Below are 27826 nucleotides of genomic sequence, written 5' to 3' on the forward strand. Positions count from 1 at the left end.
TAGGTTTATGTGAGCCCAAAGGCACTTTTGTCATTTAATGTTTTATTGTATTTTATCTATTTATAGGTCTCACTTCCCCCTTGGGAGGGATGATGATTATTATGAATGAAAATTTCTGCACTTTGTGTCTTAGTGTTTTTGAGAGCCTTGAGAGTTCTTGTGAGAGCTTATGTGAAGTCCCTAGTTGAGGGCAAAAGAAGACCCATCAGCCGTAGGAAGTGTCCGGGCTCACGGTTTATCTCCGCATCCACCCCATTGAGTTTGCTGCCACCGTCATCTCCTCCCAAAGCTCCAACCGACCAACTCCTTTCTTCTCCTAGCTTTGACCATGCACCGCCTCTCCTTCCCCCCCTCTTTATAGCCACTGACCACCTCCTTGTTCCCATGGTCGAAACCATCATGACCCCCTATTCCCTTTCCCCAAAAATTTCAAATTTATCCTCTAACATTTTCCTAAATTAGCTCAACATTAATTTTGGAAAACCTAAAATTCAAATTTGAAATCTCCTAAAACCTTGAAACCCTTTCCCAAAATTGTCGGGTTATATTTGGAAAGATATCTTAATCAATCAATTTGAATATTAATTGGAGATCCCAATTAATTCCCCTTCCTAAATTAGTCTTGTGTTAATTTTGGAAAATCTGAAATTCAAATTCGAAATCTCCTAAAGCCTTGAAATCCTTTTCCCAAATTGTTGGGTTATGTTTGAAAAGATATTCAATCAATCAATTTGAATATTAATTAGATATCCCAATTAATTCCCCTTCCTGAATTAGACTAGCGTTAATTTTGGAGAATTTGAATTCAAATTCGAATTCTCCTATAAGCCTTGAATTCCTTTCTTAAACTGTTGGGTTATGCTTGGAAGGATATTCCCATTAGCAAATTTGAGTATTGATTGAAAATTTGAATTAATTCATCTTTCCTTAACTAGTAAGCTATAGTTGGAAACTCCACTAAAGCCCCAAATCAAACCCCTAATCATTTAGTGCTTGCCGCACCCCCCCTTCCCCCCCCCAAAATGTTCGTTATTCACCTACTATCGCGCGTAGTCTATTAATAATCCATATACACAATCGTGCATCTGCTCCGTAAATCGTGTGTCACATACAACTAGCAAGGAGCTGAACGCAATATTGTTCAATAGACACACAAAGATTACATACACAGGATGCCTCAATCCCCAGTCGAGTAAATATTGTGAATACATAGATTCGTATCGCAACTAGCTGTTGGCGTGACTTACTCGCTCTCTGCTGTCTGGATGATTCTTTCCAGAGGGGTTAGAGTGCTATCCGGGCGTGCAAGATGCCAAGATGGTACATATTGTTGTTCTTTCCACATAGACAACCAAATGACTTTGTCGTGGCTTAGTTTCTTCTTACATGCGGGTAAACTCTCCCCCTCCCCCCCTTATATCTTTTTGATCCCTCCTCAATCGTGGATTCCTTTTATTATGAAAGCTTATTCGCTTAGCCCACACCAAGCGCGTTCTGTTAGTGGGCCTTTATAGTGACTAATCTATTTGTTAACTTAGAGACTGTCTTTGAAACACCGCGTGAGCATGTTATTAATTAATCTGTTATTTGATGGTCCTCCCATTAGCATGTGATTTTTTTGTAAACTTGATTGCCCTCTTGCACGGTGAAGTCATTTCTTAAGTTCATTGTGAGTTAATAAATTGTTAAGCTCTCTTCAAGCTTGCACAATTTCCAAATCAACATCACTTGCATATATTGTTCTACATCATTTTGGTATCAGAGCATGGTTGCATTTAGGTGCCTATTTGGATTTCTTTATTTTATGTGTTAGCATCTAAATCACATCCTACATGCATCACCTCTCTTGTTTGTGTCATTATATTATTTCTTTCCATTTGCATAACCCTGAGTCACCCCATAGAAATAGGATGGACCCAAACAAATTCATAGGACCCTATACCTACTGGTAGGTCAGATGAGCACAATCAATCAACAACTTAGGGAGAATCAAGCTGATATTACTGAGCTCCGTCGCTAGACGACGAAACTATTTGATACCTTAGACCGAGCTATGAATCACCAGTCACCTTACTTATCATCTAGGCCTCCTTCCATATATGGAGATGACAGCGTATGGGATAAAGGACATCCCCGTACCCCTTATCGAGCTCCCCAGTATGACCATGATTATAACCACGACCCTGATGCACAACTATTGAGAAATATTAAGGTTAATGCTCCCACTTTTAACGGTACACTCGATCCCCAGCTCTTTCTGGACTGGATTAAGGGCATGGATAGTTTCTTCAAATGGTACAATATATCTGAGGCTAGAAAGGTTAGATTTGTTGAAATGAAGCTCACCGGTAGGGCCAACCAGTATTGGGCCAATCTAGAGAGCCTTAAAGAGTCCCACAATGAGTTCGCTATTACTGACTAGACTTCTATGAAGCGCGAACTCAAGTAGAAGTACATTCCTCCCTCGTATTTCCCTAGGCTTCTGGATAAGTGGACTAGGCTGACCCAGGGTAGTAAACCTTGAAGGACTACATTGTAGCTTTTGACGATTACATGATTCGCTACAAGGGTGAGACCTCGAATACTCCCGCCTAGATCTTATCCATGTTTCTTACCAGGTTGCGTGAGGATCTCCGCAATGAGCTATTTTCCCAGAGCATCACTACATTAGATAGTGCATACAACCTAGTCCTAAACCTTGAGGAGATCCGATCAAAGCATTCTGACATACATCAGGATGCTAGACCTCCCCACAGATTTTTTTAGTGGATCGACCCCACATCACTATGCTACACGGGCGACTCCCTGGAGCACTAGTCGACCACCCTCAGGCCCTCCTCCGCCCCGTCCTAATTTTAGGGGCAAGTCACCGACCCCAGATACACCTCGGTCTCACCCAGGGATTAAGTGCTTTCGATGTTAGGGGTATTGGGCATGTCTCTTCTCAGTGCTCTAGTCCTTACAAGGTCACGATTATTGAGGAAGTCACTGAGGACGAGCTTGAGCTCGAGGCTGACCAGATTCACCAAGTTGACGATGATGGTGAATTCTTTAAAGAAGATGATGGAGAATTCTTTAAAGAAGATGATGACACTGCTGTCATCCACTGTATCCAGAGGGTAGACACCTCTCCCATCTGTGTGGTGAGATGTGCACTGTCACAACTAGTTATAACTGATGACTGGCGTAGGACCTCAATTTTCCACACCACCAAAATAAATGACAAAAATTGTTGTGGATAGTGGCAATTGCATCAATGCTGTCTCCTCCAGCATGGTGTCTAGGCTTAGTCTCTTTGTTGTTCCCCGCCCTAATCATTATAAGGTAGCCTGGGTCAACTCCACTGCCTTAAAGGTGAAGAAACGTTGCCTCATACCTATCTCCTTCGCTGATTATAAGGAGAACATTTGGTGTAATATTCTGATCATGGATGTGAGATAAATCATTCTAGGGTGGCCTTGACTCTTTGATAATGATGTCCATTTCTATGGGCGTTCGAACACCTGCGCTTTTGAGTATGCGGGCAAGAAGATCAAGCTTTTGTCTATGCTGCCCAAGACTTCCCGTTTGAATGATGCCATATGTGTCGTAGTTGACCGTTTCTCCAAGATGGCACATTTCGTTTCTTGCTCCAAAACATCCGATGCCTCACTTGTCGCTAAGCTATATTTTAATGAGGTCATCAGATGACATGGTTTGCCCAAGACCATTGTATCTGATAGGGATGTCAAATTGATGCATTATTTCTGGAAGACCCTATGGATGAAAATGGGCACTAAATTGCTATTTTCCATAGCCTTTCATCCTCAGACTGATAGCCAGAATGAAGTGGTCAATAGGAGTCTAGGGAATCTATTAAGGACCCTAGTAGGTGAGCACGTTAAAGACTGGCCAAGCTCCCTACGGTTGAGTTTTCTTATAATAATTCTGTGAATCGCACCACTAGTCTGAGCTGAGATTGTTTATGGGTACAAGCTTAGGCGGCCTTTAGATTTCATACCTATGTGCCTTAGGTATAGGATTTTTGAGTTGCATCTTTACTTGCATCACATCTGCATTATTTACAAAAGAAAATTACATGTATTGAATAGAGCTATGCAAATTATAAACTTCACGTTGATCTTAAATAAAGATTCAAGACATTCAAGATGCGTGATTTGATGATAGTTTAGATCCGTCCGGAACGGTTTTCGAAAGGGACCGTTAAGAAACTACATGTTAAAAGTGTGGGACCATTAAAAATAATCAAGAAAATTAATGTCAATGCCTATGTGGTGGATCTGCCTGCAAATTTTAATATCAACCCCTTTTTAAACATTGAAGATCTAGTATCTTATGAGGGCTCAGAGTTTAACCCACCCAATCAACTACATAATGAGCCTTGTGTGACCCCACCATGTGAGAAGCCAAGCCTTCCTCCAGTTTTAAATATTCCTAAATCACCTATTGCGGATAAAGTTGACATGATTTAAAATGTTGACATCTTTTTCACGAAAGAGGGTGGATGAAGAAGGTACTTGGTGAGGTGGATAGGTAAATTGGAGATAGAGGACACTTGGCTAGAGCGCGAGGAGCTCCAGAGGATTGACCCGGATGCGGTAGAGATCTATGAGAGCACTCAGGATGCATACTCGACGGAGTCTAGCTCTTTTCCACCCCACGAGAATGATGAGGACATCCGGCCGTGTAAAGTTTATCAGAGAAAGGGCCAGAGATCTATGACTAGGATCAGATTGCTTTATTTCTAAGCAATTATTTATATTTGATTTATTATGTGTAATTTTCCGTTTTTATCCTCACTTGAGGAAGTAGGTTTATGTGACCCCATGGAGCACTTTTGTCATTTGATGTTTTATTGTATTTTGTCTATTTATAGACCTCACCTCCCCCTTGGCAGGGATGATGATTATTATGAATGAAAATTTATGCACTTTGTGTCTAAGTGTGTTTGAGGGCCTTGAGAGTTCTTATAAGAGCTAATGTGAAGTCCCTAGGTGAGGGCAAAGGAAGACCCATTAGCTGCAGGAAGCGTCCGAGCTCATGGTTTATCTCTGCATCCACCCCCATTGAGTTTGTTGCCACCGTCATCTCCTCCCAAAGCTCCAATTGACCGCCTCCTTTCTCCTCCTAGCCTTGACCATGCACCGCCTCTCCTTTCCCCCACTCTTCATAGCCATTGACCACCTCCTTGTTCCCATGGTCGAAACCGTCATGATCCCCTCTTCCTTTTCCCCCAAAAATTTTAAATTGATCCTCTAACATTTTCTTAAATTAGCCTAGCATTAATTTCAGAAAAATCTGAAATTCAAATTTGAAATCTCTTAAAACCTTGAAATCCTTTCCCAAAATTGTCGGGTTATGTTTGGAAAGATATCCAAATCAATCAATTTCAATGTTAATTGGAGATCCCAATTAATTCCCCTTCCTAAATTAGCCAAGTGTTAATTTTGAAAAATCTGAAATTCAAATTCGAAATCTCCTAAAGCCTTGAAATCCTTCCCCAAATTGTTGGGTTATGTTTGAAAAGATATCCAATCAATCAATTTGAATATTAATTAGAGATCCCAATTAATTCCCCTTCCTAAATTAGCTTAGCGTTAATTTTGGGGAATTTGAATTCAAATTCGAATTCTTCTATAAGCCTTGAATTCCTTTCCTAAATTGTTGGGCTATGTTTGGAAGGACATCCCCATCAACAAATCTGAAATTCAAATTTGAATTCTCTTAGGAGCTTGTTAATTCCCTCCCAAATCATTCCAAAAATAGCCGCCTGCTGCTGAATTACAGGATCAACCCGTTTTCTAGACCCACTACCGGTTGTTCCTGGATTTGGCGCCCTCATAGTTGCTGTCCAGAATTTCTGGAGACGCTAGAGTGCTGTCTGGGTGTGCAAGAGGATTCATATTGCTGTCATGTCCACATAGATGGCCAAACGACTTCGTCGTGGCTTAGTTTCTTCTTCCATGCGGGTAAACTCTCTCCCTCCCCCCTTGTATCTTTTTGATTCCTCAATCATGGCATCGTTTAATTGTGAAAGCTTATCCGCTTAGCCCACACCAAGAGTGTTCTGTGAGCGGGTCTTTGTAGTGACTAATCTATTTGTTAACTTAGGGATTGTCTTTGAAATACCACGTGAGCATGTTATTAATTAATCTGTTATTTAATGGTCTTCCCATTAGCATGTGATTGTTTTCGTAAACTTGATTGCCCCCTTGCATGCTGAAGTCATTGCTTAAGTTCATTGCGAGTTAATAAATTGTTGAGCTCTGTTCAAAAACGCGTGATTTCCAAATCAACATCACTTGCATATATAGTTCTACATCACACTCTTCTTGATTTTCTCCATATCTTAATGGTGATATAAGGAACTCTTCGAGTATTTATAGATTCAAAGCTGGTAACGAGTTAACTTTTCTCAATTATGCATAATTAGTCATAATCCATGTGATACTTTATCGTGTTTGTTACTTTCATGTTATTTTTCTTTAATGATTTTTTAGAAGGGACGAGAGAATCAGTGAATAAAATGTACACGTAAATTTGCCTAGGCTAGATTAGCCCATTCTCAATGATCAACTTGTACCGGGCTCAAAGCTAGTTAGCCAAACAAGAAGGATCAATTCATTAAAGTTGCTAAGATTATGCTGAATACACAACCGAGTTCAAGTCATCCAAAGCTATTTAATTGGTCATACTCAGCCCAAAGACTAGACAATCTTTCAAGTTGCTACGGTTGTTCGCTTATGTCAATTTTTCCATGGTCTCACAGCTACTCAACAAGCTAGAGCGAAGTTGCAGAGGTTTCAAAACTCTATAACTTCAAGTGAAGTCAGCGATGACTTCACTTAAATTCGTCTTACGCTTTGAACTTTGCATGCGTTCTCAATATATTAAAAAAAAAAAACTTGTTAAGCCTTGATATCTAAGTTTATGTATATCATTCAAATATAGTTTTTTATGTGGTGTTGTACTTCAACCTAAGTTTATAAAAATGACGTTAGAGGGTGAGCCTATGACAGCCAATTATTTTGCATAGTTCTCTTACTTTTTGTCAATATAGTGAAATCCTTGAGCTTCACATTCTAGACATTCTTTCTCTCTTCTTTTTTTCTATCTAGCTTGATTTGTTTTTTTTAGTAAAGCTATGGTATCACCTACAAATAAATTTGAATCCAACAATGCATGTTTAGGTTTTTGCTAATTAGATATAATCTATGTTTTGCATTTGGTCTCTTTTAAGATTTCAACTTTAATTTTGTTTATCCTTCATTGGAATGAGCTAATTTTGCATGCTAACAAGTTGGGCATAATTTGATGTTGGAGGGTTTAGATTTGGCGTTTCTAATGCAATTAGAATGATAATATGTGTGTATATATTCTAAAAGAGCTTAGAATTCACATGTTACAAACATTAAATAATTCAACAATTTAATTTTTTTAATGCAAGCAGTAACTATGATATTAACTTCAAACAATAATATAATGATTGAAGAAATTCTCATGGAAATTGGCAACAATTTTGAACCTTGTAAAATTAGTGAGAAATTGTAATTTGATTCCGACGAATAGAATCCCTGTTGAACTTGAACAAAATCAAGGGCATTATCAAATAATATCAAAATATGTAAATAAAAATTAAATCAATAAAAGAATTTACAAAGGCAATAAATCTTGGCCTCATGCAGGTACAAAACTCTACCAAATTAGGTACTTGAATGAGTCACATCTAACTTGTTCACTTAAAATTGAAATTTGAAGAAATTTTTTTATTCAATAAAAAATATCATCTTTTACTTGCCTCAGTAATCCCATAGTTATAAACACGAAGTTTCCCTTTGTTCTTCACTTACACAGTTGACTGTCTGAATCAGTTCCATATATTTCCATAACTGCTACAATTTAAAAAATACTGATTGCACAGGAATCCTAGAAAATCATGCAATGCACGGCAGCTCCGATTTTCCTACAAGGAGCTGGAAAGCCTTAATTTTAGTTTCAAACATGCAATTACCTTTTTTTTTTCCTACAGAAATACAATCAGCTTTTAATTGCCAGCGGGGAATATCACAGCAAAGCCCCATTTAGTAAGCAAACACAACTTAGCATAAATCCCAGCTGAAACCCCAATAATTAAGCCTGAGAACTAACACATTGATATTTTGCTACTGTTGTCTTCCCTGTGAACTAACACAACTAAATAATCCAACGGTGAAGCTGCAAGGAACCAGTAAAGCCATTGAACCATTTAACCCAACTTAGCTGAGCCACTTGCCATTAATAGCCTTGCATAGGTCATAAGATCTACAGTAGATAAATCAAATGACATTTATCTCTCGCAGTATGCTTTGCAGTCCAATTAGATCAGCCCACGGAGTTAACAGCAAAATAAAACAGTAACGAACCGACCTCAAGTTTTGGCTTACATTCAGCAACCCAGAGATCCACCAATTGGCAATCAACAGCAACTCAGAAACGAATTTGGCCTAGCTGCACAGAGAACCAAATCAATATAAATTTTGTGTAAGGGCTTTACTGTGTTTAACATTTAATCCTGCATGATGAACAATTGTCACCCTCCTAAACTTTGTGAATGAAAACTTTTTGTGATTCAAGCATTTCCCTCTCATTCATTGTAAGTGCGGAGCTAAATAGTACTAATTTTACATTACATTATTTTTTAACCCTTTAATGTATTTTTTTTTAACCCAGGGAATCAAGACAGCATTTTATGCAGCCAAACAGAAACTTATTTGGCAGAACCACTATAAACTTTTTTGGCAACTGTTGCACAAATACGCTTCCTAAATATTAATTGACGTTTTATCTTAAAAGTAGCAGTAATTCATATGTAGATTACTTTGAGTGCTTTATGAGTCCTTTTTCTTGAATGGGAATGTAAGTTGTCCATTCAGTGCTTCATGTATTTTAAATTGCAGCCAAATAAGAATGTGCATTTTCCAATATTTTTGTTGTTTTATCTTATACATTTGTATGTGATATAACCATAGCTAGCAGATGCAAAAGATGTCATGGAGGCTATTCGAGATATAGAGGGTGTGAGGCTTCCTGTTTTAACTCCGAATCTTAAGGTGACATGAGTTTTTGGAGGATCATCTATTTGAACTTTTTCTGTTGCTATTAATATTCATAATCATTCTCAGGGATTTGAGGCGGCAGTTGTAAACGGGGCGAAGGAAATTGCTGTATTTGCATCAGCCTCAGAGTCTTTTTCAAAGTCAAACATAAATTGTAGCATTGATGAGAGCCTTGCCCGTTATCGCGAGGTCACCAGTGCTGCTGAGAAAAGTTCAATACTTGTTCGTGGGTATGTTTTTTCTTAAGAATTCTTGAACGAGCTATCTTTAGGATTTGCAGATCAATGTTTCTATTGCATTATGATATTTATTAAGATGAATATAAACTAGTGTGTACTCATTGGTTACTATGATTCAGTAAAATGCATTAGTAAGTTGTGCTGATAAATAATGCGAACCGATTCTATTATGGCATGTTGGATTATTTAAACTATTGCTAAGTCCTTGCAATTCTATTATGGCATGTTGGATTATTTAAACTATTGCTAAGTCCTTGCAATGTTGTATCCTAATTCCTACAAAGTAGCTCAGCGTCATATCATTGTTTGAGCAGACTGGACACAATATCAAGTGTTTAGGATTTATCCATCATCTTTTGAGAAGATATTTTGACGCTATACTGATGCACTCTTGATATTCCCATATCTCAAGGCTCTTCTTTCGCCAGTTTATTGAAATGAATCAACTTCGGACTAAATAGTCTGCTATTTTTCCATTCTGAAGGATGAGAAATTGAGTTTGATTTTGAATTACATTCTCAGTCTAGCAAATTGTTTATTTAATTAAAAAATTATAGATAGTGAAAGATAATGATAATCTTATATAAGCCCTAACCATTTAAATGGTCCTAAATGATGAGGACATCGACAGATGCTACCGACATATTTATCGACGAAGGAATCGCAGATCTACGGCCACGATTCAACGCCTCTACTTTTGATTCAGATTTCATGATGTGTTATTTAGTTATTTGTTGTTTTCCATTTTTACCCCTGTTGGGAGTTGTTTTGTTATTGTAGCCCAGAGGGCAATTTCGTACTTTTTCTTTTCATGAAGTGTAGACCTATATATAGTGGTCTCATATGTTGTATTTTTTTTTATGAATGATAAATGAAATTTTCTTTGCTTCTTCTTCTTCTTGCATGAGATCTAGAGAGAAGGTAGAGTGAGCTCAAGGTGAGCGAGTGCAAGGCCCACCAGTCGTTGGAAGAGTCCACGGCTCGTGGTTAGTTTACTTCTAGTTTGCTTGTGTGTTCTCTCATCGTCCTCTCCCCAAGTCAATCGCCGACCCCCTTGCAACCTCTCCACCACAGGAGGTTTCACATCTTCCACCCCAATTCATCCTCTAGCTCCACCACATAAATCCCATCCGCCAACCTAGCCCAACCCGCCACACAACCGCCCCCTTCCCTCTTGACCGTCGGCCCCATCTTCCCCCAAAATCATTATGATGATTTTAATCGTCATAATGACTCCCTAATTTGATTCTTGCAATAAAGGGAGAAGTTAGTAAATTTGAAATTAAAAAACTTTCCATATTCGCAAAATTCCAAATAAGGAAAGATTTCGAATTTGAATCCAATCCAAATTTTATTTAGAGTGGAATTATTAATTTCCCTCATATTTGGACCTCAACTTATTTAGAAAGCAATTAGTCTCCCCCTAACCCCTCTCCCTCCTCAATGCCGCCGGCCACCCCTAATGGGCTCCCCATTAATTCCACTTAAATTCCCCTTCTCTCTCATTAATTTGATTTTCAAATTTCAAATTAATTCCCTCCAAATTTACTCAAAATCTGAAATTACTTTCAGATTTGAGTAAATCTCATTCTCCCCCCATTTAACCTAAATCCCCTCACCCAAGTCACCCACCCCTCACTCTACCTTGGCCGCCCCTCTCCTTGCTCCCTCCCTCGGGAAGTTTTGGTTGCTCATAACACTTGAAGCCAAGAGAAGAAGACGACGCCCTCTCCCCATCTCTTCAATGATGCATGGCCGATCCCTAGATCAACCTCAGATTCATATTTGACGAAGAGGGAAGGACGGATATCCTTGGGTCCCTGTACTTTGACGTTTTCTTTGGCAACGACGAAACCGTTGAAGGGTACATCGACCGCATCTTGTACCATTTGACGTTGGCAATCAAAGAGCACCTTCCACCAAGTTGTTGGATCATCGTCGGCCACCCACCACCTTCATCACCACCGGCTACCGCTCCATCAACGAAGGTCTTCGGCGCTGTCTTCCTAGTGGTAATATCTTTCTTCGTATGGTTCATCTTTCTCCGCTAAAGCCTACGAGTGATTGAGTGAGAAGGCCCTTGAGGTGAACCTCTCGTTGTTAAATGTTGGATTATGTTATGTGTACTTAGCATTTACTCTTGCCTTGAACTTTGATGGAATTGTTTCGTTAATCACTATTGCACTTATTTGGCCTAAGCAAGTTGATTACTTTAGATTCATAATCTTCTTTTATGTGCTAGTAGTAAATTTTCATGAGCAAAGCTTTATTCAATTGTCTTTCTAATTTCCAAGGTAACTCCTAGTAGTTTCACATCACTAAATCTATAAATCTATAATTGTTATCCATATATCTAGGTGCTCTTAACTTTAATCGGTCGGAAGAAATGCAATGTAACTCTGATAGTACTGATAAAATTTAATAATGCAAGGTCTGTCACATATTGATTTTAATTTTGGGCAATAAAGAAGTCAAAAGAAAGGATTACTAGTGTGATAATAAAATAATGCAAAATAAATATGAAAAAGAAAAGAGGTTGACCAAGCTTATATCTAAAAGAAGTATGTAAGATCTTCATAAATTTGATTAAGCTTAAGATTAAGCAATAGGAATACATGGTGAAGGATTCTTGAAGCCAACCAGAAATAGATAGGATGAGGCTGATAATGATGATGGTTTGTACTTATCAGGGTGTGCTGAAGCCTTAGCTATCTCATTATCATGTTTCCATCGAAAGAAACAGTTTCTTCCACTTTGTAGTTTAGCGTTCATTGAGTAGGAAATATGCGATTCATATTGGGTCTTCATCATTTGACTAAAACTGACAGGATGCTAGATATTGTCAATAACTTATGTGTAGCATGTTGGAGCTACAGTTATTGGCTTTGCAATTCTTTTATGTGATGTGATGAATTGCGATCAAAAGTCATTATGTTTGGAATATGCTCTTTTTTATTAAAGGGCCAAATTGAAGCATATTTTTTTTAAAAGAATAGAAATCTATCTCATAGATTTTATGTAGTGGGCATAAGACAAGTTACTAATTTTAAGAAGGCTCATTAAACGGGTCAAACTTTTTATACAAGAGCCGAATGAAAATGCATGCTTGATTTTTTTTTACAGGGCAGCAATGTGAAGAGTAGGGATGGAACCCACGACCTCTTGGTTGGGAGAACCACTATGCCAAGGCCCAATTCATAAGTATGGTTATATGTTTAGTTTTTATGTGGGTGATGATTAGATTCCACAAATTTGTCCATAAGTCTAAATGAATATGTTATGTTAAATGATGGCTTGCGCAAAATGAAAGGCAAATATGAATGAAGCAAACCAAATTCTAGCAACCTTTAGAAGGGGAAAATTGGTAGAAGTTAAACAAAATGTTACAATCCTGTAATTGCTAAAAATTGTTAATTATGCTATTTAGATGATGCAAACCAAAATTTATGATATGCCATGCACATAATTTATACTAGATTATTGTAAAGTTAAGGAAGAAGTGCATGGATAGGATACATTCTTGTAGTGACCAAACATGAGCTAAGTTTTTCATTACCATAATATTGTAATTGACAAGTGTCAAGATCTAATATCAAGGTTGTCTCATCTTGAGAATCTATGCATCTTATAGATGGAGAACAAAAGAATATAACATTGAATTCTAAGAGCTTAACGGATTTTGAAGAAGGGTAATATATTGGACCTAATTCATGACTTCCATCATGGTTGACATCAAACAAGCTTGGCATCTCTAGTGATTGTAGGTGAATCGTCAATTTTTATCATAAAGCATGGGGTAGAGTATTTGTTGTAAGAAGAGTCCCTTTTATGCCATAGAATTGCCTCATATTCTAATAATAGAAAAATAGCTATAATAGTAACACATTAGTTGAAAGTAAAAGGGCTTAATTGATGTAGAATAATTATAGATTATGTCAAGTTTTAATATTTTAGTTGAATTAGCTTTTTTTTTGTTAGCTCATTTTTTAGCTTTTATTTTATTTGTTTTGTGAAATATGATAATTTATCAGTTTAGGATAAGTTTGGCTATTAGTCTTGTATTATAAATTTTTTTGTTATAAATAAAGATCCAAGGGTTATATGATTAGCACTTTGTTTATTGTAATGAAAATAATACTTAACAACCTTTTCCCTCCTCTAAGTCATGTACTTGCTTCTCCTTCCATCTTCTTTCACATTCTTCCTTCTTTTAGGCTTTTGAAAAATCTTTCATTGTAACTCACTATTCCAATTGATTTTATAACGCAACATCATCCTAGGAATTGTCATCAGTAATTCAACAAGATGATGATCATTGTTATGATGAAGATCAAGTTTGAAGAATCCATGATGTTCTTATGGCATGCTCTTTTGGATTTTTATTGTTGAGATATTGGCCACAGTTTATGGTTCATCATTAACCTTCCTAAATAAAAAAACCTAACATAAAATCACATAAAAGCGACTTCTAGGGTCATTTCTTTGATCTCCCAAATCTCTTAACCGTTTTATTGCTTATTATCTAATTCTTTTGGGTCATGTCTTTTTTTGATGCATTAATTGTTAAAGCACCTAAATTCACCTATGCTGCAACAAAATACTATAGTGTTTTGCTAACCCTTCACAAAATTCTTCTAGAATAACGGAATATTTAAAATTACTCTCAAATTTATGTTAATTTAAATTTCTTTTTTATTCCATAAAAAACTAGAATTCCTAACTACCTTATTTCAAACTAACCGTAAATCTAGTCTAACTTCTTTCTTACTTTTCCTCTACAACAATTGGCACCCTTTCCAAATCCCATGAGCATAATCTCAAATGCAAACTCACCCCTTCTCTTTTTCTCTTAACCAACCCATCCCCCTTTCTTTCCTCAAAAAGAGAAACCTAGAATCCCCCACCTCAAGATCCAACCTGCACCTATATCTCTTCATGAACCCCTTATCTATTACAATTAAAAGTAGTAAAGTCCCAAACTTTAACACCAATAATGCCCACATCATAAAACGTAAATCTTAAGCCCTAAACTGAGCCATGAGGGAGAAAAATATAAAAACAAAATTGTAGATGAATCTTCCCTAAATTTGTTGTCTAAAGTTCAAGTAGTTTGATTAAAAAAACGTGAATAAAGATCGCTTTTTTAGGAGATATTTGATTGTTTCAAGAGGATCTAGCAGATGTTTGTCTATTTTCTTATAGTAAAGTGGCTTGTTTGTCTCTTCTTCAAGATGTATTCCTTGTATTTTCCTAGGGATGTAATCCTGACAAGATTGATTTCACTATTTCAACACTGTTACACTGCAGAATAAGACTTACCAATTCTTCCTTGACACATATTTCAACTCTTTGGAATAGAGTTCTTTGAACCCGTGAGGATTTGGCATAAGAAAATCATGAATTAGGTGGTGTATCTTCGTATTATTTGTGTAATAGCAATGAGTTAGAGTTTTCTTAGTCTATTTTTAGCTTTCATTTTAAGCATCATGGGCAATATGATCATTTGTCAGTTTAGATTAGGTTTGACTATTACCTTGTAAAATTTATTATTTTAAATAGATGTTCTAGGGTTATGCAATGGAGAATTATGATTAACTCACCCTATTATTTAGTTAGCAACCTATATTGTACCTCACAACATGGTAAATGACATGCATCCTAAAATATACGTTGATAGTAACATATAATTAACCTTTTAATTTTACCAACTTGAACAAAATTGCATCGAAAAGCATAAAGTAAGCATGCAAACATATAAAATGACTCATACTAGACTCCTAAATATAATTGCCTCCTAAATACATAATCACTTGATCAGAAAAAAACTTAAACTAAACTAAGTTGTTGTTTCAACATAGAATAGCCTTATGCTTACTTTAGTTGTGTACTTTGAGCTCTCCTATAAACTCTCCAAACAAATTAGGATGTTGGTTACCCTTTAGAATATTAGGATCAGTAAGTTAAAGGTCCCCTCCTATAGCATATGAATGTAGTGTTTGATTTTTGTATTTCTTTAGGCAGCATTGGAAATTTTAATCATTGATTGAAGAACTCTGTTTAAAGAATCTACTTGAGTGGTGGTTGCAATGGTTGTCATTTAAATGGCAGTGGTGGCAGTGGCATCCAAGTAAATGAGATTATAGATCCTTGAATATTGGCAGGGTAAGTGCGATGCAGGACTTTCTAAGGTCTAGGTTAGGAAATCTAATTTGAAAATTTAATTCTGTACCAAATAATTGATGTGTAGTACTTTTATTGATTTTCTAATGAAGGTGATGTTCTAATGAAATGAATGCAAGAAATAATTAGCAAATCTTGTAAGGAATCATCTAACACGAATACATATTTTCTATTTATGATGAATAATAGAGAATGGACATGCATTATAAATATAAATCACAATACAAGTGAAAAAAATTTTAACCTCTAGATATAAATTAATCATAAGAATGGATCATAAAGTTTACTATGGAAAAGAAGCCATCTATGATGCAAGGACACGGCGACACCGACATGGACATGGGATCCAACCATCATAAAAAATATAGGACACATGTACGATGCGGATACATCATTATAATTTTAAAATAGTGTATAGAAATTGATATAGCATCATATTAGAAATGGAAAACAATAATAAATCAATGTATAGATATTGACAAGTTGAAATTTTACCCTAGTACGAATGTCATGCTCTCAACTTTTCATAAGAATATAAGAAGAGTTGAGAACGATATTGACATAAAGCCGACAATCTCAATAAATATGGCATATTTCCAAGAGAAAAAATGAAAAATAAAATCAAATAAATTGGTAAGGTATAGTTTCTCACTTGCTTGCGGAAAAAAAGAAGTCAACAATCTATACTTTAATTGAACATGTCTACCTCACTCTCCCTCTTCTGGCTTCGACAGAGCAAACACAAGAGTTGAAACCCTTCGAAAATGGTGAAGACGAACCAGTGAGAAATTGAATGAGTGAAGAGAACGACGAGAGAGCGGCTATAGTCGGACGTACCAGTCTTAAAATAGAGCAGTAGCCTGCTTGGTTGGGCTCGCCTCATCGCATAATTGACGAAGAGTCGAAGAGAAGAACTAACGAAGAAGACGAGAAAACGAGGAGGTTTCGGGCTTCAATAGTGTGCTTTCTCAGCTTGGTCGGCTCACTTGGTCGCATAAACGGAGAAGACAAGAGAGAGGAGCGACAGTGTAAAGCGAAACCCTAAGGCGTACGGCTAGTCATGCACGTATTCATGGATATACAGTTCGAATGGTCCCTAAACACCTTTTATTTAATTAAAAGATTTTTAAAATATACAAATTTTGTAATGTAAATAAATTTAATATCAAATATTAGGACATGCATGTCCGTTTTAATTTAAATATTATTTTAATATTACACGGATCTGCCATTTCTGACATGTATCCTAGTCGTGTCGGGCGTGTTTCTGTGTCCGACACATGTTCGACACTGTATTCCCTCTTATGATGGAGTGTCGGTGAATCATAGGAAGCCATATATATAATAGATTTAAATATGACCATTACATTTTTTATCTAATTATGAAATAATGAATGAAATATAAAAGAAATAGAAAGAGAATAAAATGTCAAATTGATGCCCCTCACACTTAAACAAGAAAAAATCCTTATTGAAAGATTTTAAATATCTTAGTTGATTAGAGATCAATATCCCATAGTTGAAGGAGGCTCTTCCTGTTCAAATTGAATTCAGGTCATCATTACCCCTTAATAGTTTAATTTATGGATTATTGGACCACTCAAAATTTTGAAAGACCTATAGGTATTGCTTATTAGTTCTGATGAATAGATTCGCATAAAAAATATATAAGATTTGCATGCTAAACTTATGAAGCAGACCTAACATAACCTACAACATCTCTAACAAATGCTTCACACAACCAACAAATTTTTTTGAACATCCTATAAAACCAAATGAATAATATCTCCATACAGAAAAATGGATTCAAGGCATAGTAAAATGACAATATCCAATAAAACCCATCTATCATAATTTCATCAGAAATGCAATGCAAGAAGGTTATTTAGAATGGTTTCCCATCATAAGAGCATGCAAAAAAATTATGAAAAAGAAATCACATGATCTCTCAACATAGGTGTGTTTAGAAACTTATAAAAAAAATTGCAAATACAGACTCCTAACTTGAACTAATTACAATTCAAAATGCAAAGATAAATGCAATGTAAACATTTTACACTTCCAATTGTGATTGTAAAACTTGTGTTCCATATTAATTCTACTTATTAAAAAAATTCAATTCTAGCAGATGGTTTATTCTTTTAACATGTCTAGAAAAAATTAGTTGAAATTCTTCAACTAAATCGTATTTATCATCACATGTGAGTTTTTTTTTTAAACTTCACCAGATATTTAGATATTTGCAATCAATAGTGGAGACTATTTCGTCTTCTAGAGTTGCTTTTATAAATATATCATTAATTTTTTCTTGGAAAACAGGCAAATTATTTGGTGGATATAAAACTAGAAGATGTAAAAAAGAGAAGAATTCAATTCATTGGTTTATTATTTATGGTATATAGTAAGGTTTGATGCATTAATAACTTGATTGACATTACACTTCTCTAGGATAGTTAAATTATGTGCTTCTGTTTTATTACATTTTACAACTTCATAGGATCCAGTCTGTCTTGTACTTATTTTTTTTTTTAGTTCTTTGAGGAATTTTTTTTATGCGTGGTTAGACCATTACCTTATCCTTTTCCTTGCATTTTTTTATAGTTTCAAATTAATGTATGTTGTTTAACAACTTCATAAAAAATATAATTTAGCTATATGTGATGTATCTACAATTTTGTTGCAAGGAATGAGATACATTATTCTAAAAAGCGATTCAATACATATTGAGTCATGCTTACCAATCGTATGGTATAATCTTATCACAAAATGCTTACTAACATCTTCCCAAGGTTTGCATTGTATGTATAAAGGAGTATATATTTCTGTAATATTTCTTTTACTCTTAACTGGCTATCTAATTTTGCATTGTAATACTACACAAGCCACGCCTATCTAGATTAGGCCAATAATTTCTTCTACAATAACAATAGTTGCATTCCTTCTAAAGTAGCCCATAACACTACTCATAGGCAATTTTGTATCAAGGAAATCTCTTGGTGAAGAATCAAGAATTCATCAACAAGTTCCTTAAAAAAAGATAACCATCTCTAATTATAAAATGAACACTAAGTTTAGTTCATTCATTAGTGAATGCATTATACATTCACTTAAAATATTGGAAATTTATTTAATCATTTTTAATGTAGTCAAAATGAATTTCTTTTAGTATTTTATATCAATATGTTTAAAGCATCAAGCAAATCATGATACACAATATTTTTTTTTTTTCAATGTGCAAAGCTTAAAGTAAAGAGAAGATTTTACTAATTAGAGTGTTCATGACTTGTATATCATATATGCATACAATAATTATTTAATTAGTTAAACTTAAACCAAAATTAGATAATAATTTTTAACAAATATGATGATAAGTTCACTAATAGTAATTTTCAATTATTCGAAAGCCAAAAAAAAAAACCGAAGATATAATAATGAAGTGTTGAAACAATACTTAAAAATCAACAAGGCTCAAGTTTGAGTGACTAGCCAGAGACCGAGAGATGGAGGCAGTGTGAATCAAGACTATGAATATAAGACATTGAGAAATATTTTTGAGAATAAGTTTGTTAGGTGTGAGCTAGAAATTACTAGCATAAAAAAAAAAGAACCAATGAGAAATGTGTATGAAAGCTAGTGGGCAAGAGAGAGTATGAGGTAGAATCATAAAAAAATGATTAGCTCCCAACGACTAAATGACTATGAGTCACATTGAGAAGTGAAATATTCATGTTTAGTTATTGCAATAGATGCTGAATTGAAACATGAATATTATTCAAATATATTTTTGAGCTTGAGTGGGCCTTGTACTTCCACACGACACAATAAAGTGGGGTGACATGCTTTCTTTGCTACTAGGGCTGGAAACGAACTGAGCCGAGCCGAGCTTCAGCCTGTTCGAGTTCGAGCTTATTTACCAAAATCGTGCTCAAGCTCGGCTCGTTAAGATTCGAGCTTCTTTGGCTTCTGTTCGAGCTCGAGCTTGTTTAAAAATCTCTTGTTCGTGTTTAGCTCGTGTTTGGGTTTGTGCTCGATTAATTTGAAGCTTATCGAGCGGCTAGTTTAACGAGCTGATCCCGATCTCAATTCACAAAACATTTTTCATCAAATTGAGCCAGCTTACCAATCGTTCAAACCCTGATTGCGAACCAAATCTTATCCGACCCAACCCATCTGCCTGCTGTTCAGCCAACGACTTTCACATGCATATTTTTTTATTGTTGTCCAGGCGGTGTGGGACTAAACCCTCACACTTAATTTTTTTTTTCATTTTCCTGTGGCCACGGAGGAGAGAGAGAGAGAGAGAGAGAGAGGCAGGTAGGCAGGAGAATTAAAACGCTAAAATGAGGAGAGAGAGAGAGAGAGAGAGGCGGGCGGGTGGGAGTTTAAAAAAGTAAAAAAAAAACTTTTATTTATATATAACTATATAAATAACATTAAATAAGATAATGTTAATTCATTAAACTTAATTTATATAAATTTAAAATTAGTTAAATAAGAACGTTAAAATTTAAAAAACTTAATTTATATATATTTTTAATTAAATAAGGCATAATCGAGCTTCTTAACGAACATATTCACGAGCCCTAAACGATGTTGTTTGTGAACATAAACGAACCGAACGCCAGGTTATTCAAGATTGTTGATTTAGCTATTGAGTATATTCAAAGTTGTTTAAATTTGTTCATTTATCTTATCAAACGAACATAAACGAGCTCTTATCGAGCTGAGCCATAAATAGCTCGTCGAACGCTCGGTTCATTTGCAGGCCTTTTTGTTACGAGTTTTCACTTAATAGTTAATTGATGTGCAAGGCCAAACATTATATTCTTGTTATTTTTTTCTCAAGTAAGTCATAGTTTCATTGATGAAATAAGACTACGTCAAGAAGTAAAAGAGTGCTGCTAACTGTCAGTGATCAAAGAAAATCAAAATTACATAAAATAAATTGCAAAAAAAAAAAAATAATAAATCTAGAACAACAACAGGAATAGATACCATCTAGCTCAAAGTATATTCTTGAAATTTCTCAACATGTTTAGCATGTCTATAACACTTTTTTTTTTTTTTGTAAGAATAATCTGTTTAATAAATAAATAATGTCTTCAATATTTAAATGTTTGTATTGTTTGTGGACTTACCTATTATATTTAGAATATATTTGCTTGGTTCATTTAATATTTCACTAAAATAAGATACTCATCTTGAATTGGAACTCCTTAGTACCTACTCCTGAAGTTTCACATGAAATATCAAAATAATTTATGAAATTTGGTAATTAAAGCACAATGAGTGTCGATAAGTTTTCTTAAATATTTTTAGATGCTTGGTCAATAGTTTTGACAATTAAAACTCTCTTTTGAAACAATTAGTAATAGATGTTATGATTGTACAAAATCCTTTAGTAAAGTTTTTATAAAGTAGTAAAACCTTAAAAAATCTTGCTTCATGGATATCATTTGTTTTCTCAATTTATTAATTGTTTTAATTTTCACAAGATTAATTGATGGTCCTTTAAATTGAAAATCTCAAAAAATATTATGAAGTAAGAAAATTGAAACTTATAGAATCAAGTATAGAGCTCATTAAGGGTGTGTTGTTGATGATAAATAGACATCTTATTTCAATTACAAAGTATCTTTGAAGAAACATGAACATCAAATTAGGTTTACTAAGTTCAAATTAATTAGACAAAATAAAACATATTGGATAAGAGTTGCAAAAATAAAAATTACTCATTTATATGTGGCATTTCAGTGTGAAAATCATGCATGTCTTATGCAAATTAGTCAATAAACTTAGTAGGCATATCTTATACTGGCAAAGAAACCCTATCTATGATCTATATCGGCTGATAAAATGCCACCACTTGAAAGGACTCGCCTTGGTAGAGCCAGTCATAAAGTTTTTGTAAGCAAAATCAGCTATATGGAGCAATATAGACCAAATAAAAGTATGCTCAACCATACAACGGAGATCTCCTTTACTCCTATTCACCTCTTAAATCTGTCTTTTGATCAAAATATGATAACTACAGCAATTTGGTTTAGTAAACATCATCTTTGAAATAGTTCTTACAATGTTGTTCATATTGTTAACATCTCCAAGAAACTATGGTCTTAAAGAGATTTTCATCATAAACACCTCATTAAAAAGTGCTTTGGCGTGTGTCATCAATGATCTTATAGTAGGAAATTAGGTGAGCGGCCATTGTAGAGAAGTAGCAGACTTTAACAAGGTCTAGCTTCTTCATTTGATAGGATATAAGAGGGCATAGTCCATACTAATATTTTCTAAGCATGGCATAGGAAATGAAGCAAAGGAACAATCACTTGTTTACTTTCCTTTGGCAAGTTGATAAGTTGACTTGGAACCATAATGTCAGTAACTTCATGTTCAAGGTTTGCCTAGTTGGCCAATTTAATCTAATGCAAGGAAAATGATGTTTTTGGTAAAAGTTGGCCTTATCATAGGACTTATGATACATATAATTTGTTAAATCAATTTTTATATGAATTGTCTACAATAATAAATTATATAGAAACACATGAAAAAGCACCTTAAAATGTGATAGTGTGAAACACCTTTCATGAACAAAATAAAGGTCATGACCAAATTACATACACAAATATATACATATTTTTCCCAAAAAGGTGTGACCGTGCAAAACATCTTTCATGGACTCAATGAAGGCCAACACCAAATTATATGTGTGTGTGAGAGAGAGACCTCTTAATTACTCAATTTTAAAAAAAAGGTGGGGAAAGGGGGGAGGGGTCTACTAATTGTTGGTTGTTATGACCTTATTGGTTTCTTTAACTATATCATTGTTTAAAATTGCGCAATATGAGGCTCGACTTAAGGCCTGCCTCAGCGCAATTCTAGTGAAAAATGAGTCGAGGCTTACGCCTCTAGCTTTTTTATGAGGCTTGCGCCTAAGCTTGGCTAAGGCCTGCTAGCGTGATGCTTATGCCTCACCCTATTTGTATATATTTTTTGTTAAAACTAACATAAATCACGCCTTCATGCACGTTCAAGCGCAACAACTTCGTCTCGATTGCTTTTATAATATTTAATATTATTTTGCTCTTATAATATTTAGATTTTAATTCCATTTCACATAATTTATCACTGGTACTTTATATATTGTGCAATTTTTTGTTTCATATTTATGCAAATTAGTTAATTCATAATTCAATAGGAAATTAATATGTTATCATTCAATATATTGTTTAGGTATTATATAAAAAATCACTTTTGACATTTATTATCACTTTACGCAATTTTATTTTATTTTTATTTTGAGGCTTACGCCTCAAAATGCCTTAAGGCTTACGTCTCGCCTCATGAACAAAAAAACGCCTTAATATCCAAATATCCAATCACGCAATTTTAAACATTGAACTAGATAATTGGAGTTCCTCATCTTATCTGGTTGATGAGGTTCAAGCTGGTAATGTTTCATTATCAATGCTGTTAGATATATTCCCTGGCCCAAAAACAACTATGATTTAAATATAGTAGAATTGTAGGTGATTATGCTAACATATACCTTTAGTAGCTTTGTGTTTGATGTTGAAATATAAAGTAGGTGATGCAGCAAAACGAATGGATTTCATGACACTCTTTAACATGATTATCTACCATGTTCAAATCTATAGGTACGTTTCATGCGTTGTGGGTTGTCCTGTTGAAGGGGTAGTTCCCCCCCTTAAGGTTGCTTATGTAGCAAGAAAACTTCTTGAGATGGGCTGCTATGAAATCTCCCTTGGCGACACAATTGGGGTTGGTACTCCAGGTGTGCAAGTAATCTTCTTTTACATATTTAGCATTGAATTCATTATTCAAGGTTCTTGAGTTGATTTTTATTTTGTTTTTAGTCCCATCTTTTTCAATAAAAACATTTTTTTGGCAAGATATTTGTTATTCAATCCTCTCATGTGCTATATTGTCCTCTCTCAATGTAGCTATTCCCTAGTAGTTTCTAGCAACTGAAAAATTATATTTGATTTTTATCTAACCTCAATTCAGTTCACATATGCTGATTATTATATTACAACATTTAATTATTGAAAAAATGCATCTACTCATTATCCAACGACCAACATACAATAGTAACGATGTTTAAGGAAGTAATAATCACATGTTTCTAGGAAATACCTAGATTTAAGGATGGAGACTGCAAGATGGGACAATGACTAGGGTTCGTGGGATGCATGTGTAATGTAAGATAATGGCATATTTGCTATCACAAATAGTTTATAGAATTTGAAATTTATATGTGCTAGCTAGCTTAGTTGATAAATATCTTAAAAATTGTGTCAAGGAATTGGGCTTTGAATCCCACTTTCATCAAATTTGTTTCCAGCATTCTCATAAGTAAATTGAAGTTTTAAATTTGATAGAATGAAAAAAAATACAAATTAGTCAATGACGAAAATGTAAATGAGGATCAACTCAAGGAACTTTAACGAATTCTTCCTATTTTTTTAACAAGCTTAGTTGGGCTCAATGTTTCAATTGATGTTTTGGGGCTTCTCTCCGGGTGTGTAATCAACAGAGATATTTGACTTGTAGAGCAGCACATGCCAAGGCATTGTCCGTAGTGCTCAGGGCTTAATGCCTTGTTAATGGGGCAAAAACCCCATAATATTACTTAAATTACATTATTAGATTTCAACATATTCATTTTTTTGCCAAACTTTATTTAGTTTAAAAACAATAGGTTGTTTGCCTCATTATAGAAGTAATTGACCCTACGAGAATCTCTAGAGGCACATTAGCTAAGTACCGTAGACATTTATCTTATTATCATTCAAACACTTCAGTTCGCCCCATGCTAGGGTCTGCCTATTAATGAATTCTGGAAAAACCAAATCCGAAGAGGCTGTCTGTAGGCCATGTAAGTTAGGCCTACCATTTCTTGCTTGGAGAAATGTGCCCCATTCCTCAGAAAAATTATTGTGTTCGGACAGGGTACCGAGCGGTACCGCTGTCGGTACCGACCGTGGTACCGAGCTCGGTACCGAGCGCCTAGTGATGTGTCGCATTTTTATTGGTCTCTGGACATGTTCAGTGTCCGGACACACTAATTACTCCATTCCTTGAGGGATGCTCTTGCCCCAGTGATTAAAAATGCCTGATCATAAATATCTACGCAAATCCATGCCACATATTAGGTGTGCTGATAAAAAAAAACCTTCTCAAGAAGAAGATACCCTCCCAAATGTAGTTGATCCAACTATAAAAATGAGTTTCAAATGGGTTTTTATGTAGATTGTTTTGGCGAGTGTAGGATTACTCCCTAGTGAATATTGAAAGATGGTGGAGCATCTGTGATTTCTGTGGTCTTTTTAGGGTTGAGGGGGAACTTTTAACTTTGGCAAAGGTAGATCAGAAGATGAATCATTGCCATGATTACCCTTGCTTGATGTAAAAAATATTTCAAATTAGTTGTGCGATAATGTGAAACATAGTGAAATAGCTAAATAGTTAAAATGATGATTATAAACATGGGTAAGTTGTTAACGAACGAAACAAGCTTTTTAGCTCTTTACTCCACAGGTTAGAAGTGCCTTCAAGTGTGTGACCACAGATTAACTGCAAATACACTCATGTCATGTCCAAGGAGACTTAAATAGTATTACCTTTTTCAAGAGTCTTCGAGAATATTCTTTTGGATTCAAAAATGCACTATTGAACCCAGCTATCTTGGAACAAAAATTTTGCATCACATTTATTTTATTTTATATTAAAAATATTATTATTGCCTTTTGATACTTTGTTTGCTTCTCTTGATCTATGATGTGATCCAGGAACTGTTATTCCAATGCTTGAGGCTGTAACTACTGTTGTCCCAGTTGAGAAACTTGCCGTCCATTTCCACGATACATACGGTCAATCTCTCTCAAATATTCTAGTGTCCCTACAAGTAAGCAGTATCATTTGCACTCTTCTCATTATGGGCTGTTTGGCCACAAGTAGGATTTTGTAAATCTTGTAAATTCATATTTTGTAAATCCTTGTAGGACTAAAATCTGAAAATTATTTGGCATGAAAATTATTTAATTTTGCCAAATCCTATTAAACTATTTTGCAATTTGTTTTAGGATTTAAAATTTGTGAGGGTATAAATCCTTATATCCATTAAATCTTTTGAATGATGGGGATTAAATAAATCTTAGTTTTACTCAATAATGAGTTTGAAATCAGATTTTTATCCAAACAATAGGATTTAAAAGTATCCTGAATTCTATTTTACAAGATTTAATCCGAATCTTGTTTAAATCCTACCTAAAATTGGATAGCATCAATCTTTCATAGAAATAATATAATTTTTCTAATAATTTCAGATGGGCATTAGTACAGTGGACTCATCTATTGCTGGACTTGGGGGGTGCCCATATGCGAAGGGCGCCTCCGGCAATGTCGCCACCGAGGATGTTGTTTACATGCTCAATGGACTTGGAATAAAAACCAACGTCGATCTGGGGAAACTCTTAGGCGCCGGGGACTTCATCTGCAAGCACTTAGGCCGCCAGTCTGGATCCAAAGCTGCAATTGCGCTTAGCAGAGCCACATCTATTGCTTCCAAATTGTAACTTGGAATGTTCTGCACTTCATCATCAACGCATCTAAGGCTTCATCAACCAAAGCCATCCAGTAGTAAGAGGAGAAACACAACACGAGATATTTGTGCAATATGAATTTATGTCATAATGATGAATTGCCACTATTTTAGTAAAAATCTTGATATAAAGAGTGATATCCTTCTATGCAATGTTCCCAATTTAAACAAGTAGAGGTTGAAGTAGCAGGGTAAATAGTAGGTAGTGTGGTTTAGTAAGCATAATAGATAGTTGCTCAGGCAGGTTCCAACCAAGCTCATTAATAATCACTGAAAAATTCAGCAAAGATTGCAAGTTATTGATTTCAGGTATAGTTTTCCCATAATACCAATGATCCCAATAAAGTGCCATGGGGCTGGATGGAGACGCTTAAAAAGAAAATTTGGCTTTTGCTGCAGCAGCAACTTTACATAATTGTTTCAAGCAAGAGGTAGCAGTGGAGGGAGGCGGCTTGCAAGGGGAAATATACCTATATAAGAACCTTTTCGAAAGAGGAGAGCTCCTATTATAAGTTTTGGCTATAAGATAACATGAAAAACAAAATTGGAGAGCTTGGAAAGATGGTAGTCCAATACCTCCCTTGGACTTTGGCTTACAAGTGTTGGACCATTATATCAGGTAGAGTTTAATGGTATCCCCAAAGTATAAGAATTTTACACAAAGCTTGCCAATTTGTTTAATAATGGTTTTTTTGAAATTATAGACCCATGTATCTAGTAGGAAATATAATTCCAGATGGTAAAGCGCAAGAATTGCACCCTGCTAGCAAAAGAGAGAGGCTTAGCTTTCCACCATCAGAGAGTTTTTTTTTAAATTAACTTGAAGACCCAAAGAGTTGGCCAAAATATGAAGTTTTGTGTTCAAATTGGCACAATTAGATGCTTAAGCTCTCCCAAATATAAGAAGATCATCTACATACATCAAGTGGGAAAGCATGTACCCATCAAAGTCTAAAGCTTCAAATTGACTAGCAGGAATCAGACTATCCAGAAGGTAAGAGAAGGTATCCATAACAATGCAGAAAAGATAAGGAATCAACGGGCAGCCTTGCCTAAGACCAATAGAGGAATAAAATAATCCTCCAAAGTCCCATTTATACATATGGAAAACCAAACATAAAAAATACAATCTTTGATCCATTAAATGAAAGTGTTAGGAAAACATTTATGGGCTTGTCTAACAATCACAAATTTCTTAGAGACACTATCAAAGGCTTTATTTATATCCAGTTTTGTATAGAAAAGTTTATATTTAGTCGAGGTTCTGGAGTGAAAAAGTAGCTCCTTGGCTAGGATGGCATTATCAGTAGAGATCCTCTTTTGAATGAAGCTGGTTATCTCTTACAATGTAAGGCATGATAGGGTTTAAATGAAATGCCAAAATTTTTGCTATGATTATATATATTGTATTACAAAGGGAAATGGATCTGAAATCTAATAATGAAGCAACATGATTTGATTTTGGAATTAAAACAAGAGTAGTGGCATTAACTACTCTCGGGATATATCCTGTAGAAAAAGGATTTAAGAACTTTATAGACCTTAGGCCCATTCAATAGATAAGTAGCTTTATAAATTTCAAAATTAAAACCATCAGGATTGGGAGTTGAATTAGAACAACTAGAGAATATAGACTTCTTAATTTCCATATGAGAGATGGGTTTGATGAGAGTAGCAGCTAAATGTGC

The 27826-nt window shown here is 35.1% G+C and overlaps 1 protein-coding gene across 6 annotated transcripts in view; it reads left to right on the forward strand.

Annotated features, from left to right (window-relative positions):
* Positions 1-26309, forward strand: part of LOC110106811 (hydroxymethylglutaryl-CoA lyase, mitochondrial) — a 65379-nt gene extending 39070 nt beyond the window's left edge. For all 6 annotated transcript variants that reach the window (XM_020836833.2, XM_020836834.2, XM_028697313.1 and 3 more), the window contains 5 exons: positions 9009-9089; positions 9162-9325; positions 23173-23309; positions 25327-25442; positions 25864-26309. In XM_020836833.2, the coding sequence (XP_020692492.1) occupies positions 9009-9089; positions 9162-9325; positions 23173-23309; positions 25327-25442; positions 25864-26112 (747 nt within the window). In that variant the 3' untranslated portion in view covers positions 26113-26309. The remainder of the gene's footprint in view (positions 1-9008; positions 9090-9161; positions 9326-23172; positions 23310-25326; positions 25443-25863) is intronic.
* Positions 26310-27826: the final 1517 nt, after the last annotated feature.

Source organism: Dendrobium catenatum, unplaced genomic scaffold (assembly GCF_001605985.2).
Source record: "Dendrobium catenatum unplaced genomic scaffold, ASM160598v2 fragScaff_scaffold_106, whole genome shotgun sequence".
Lineage (NCBI taxonomy): Eukaryota > Viridiplantae > Streptophyta > Magnoliopsida > Asparagales > Orchidaceae > Dendrobium > Dendrobium catenatum.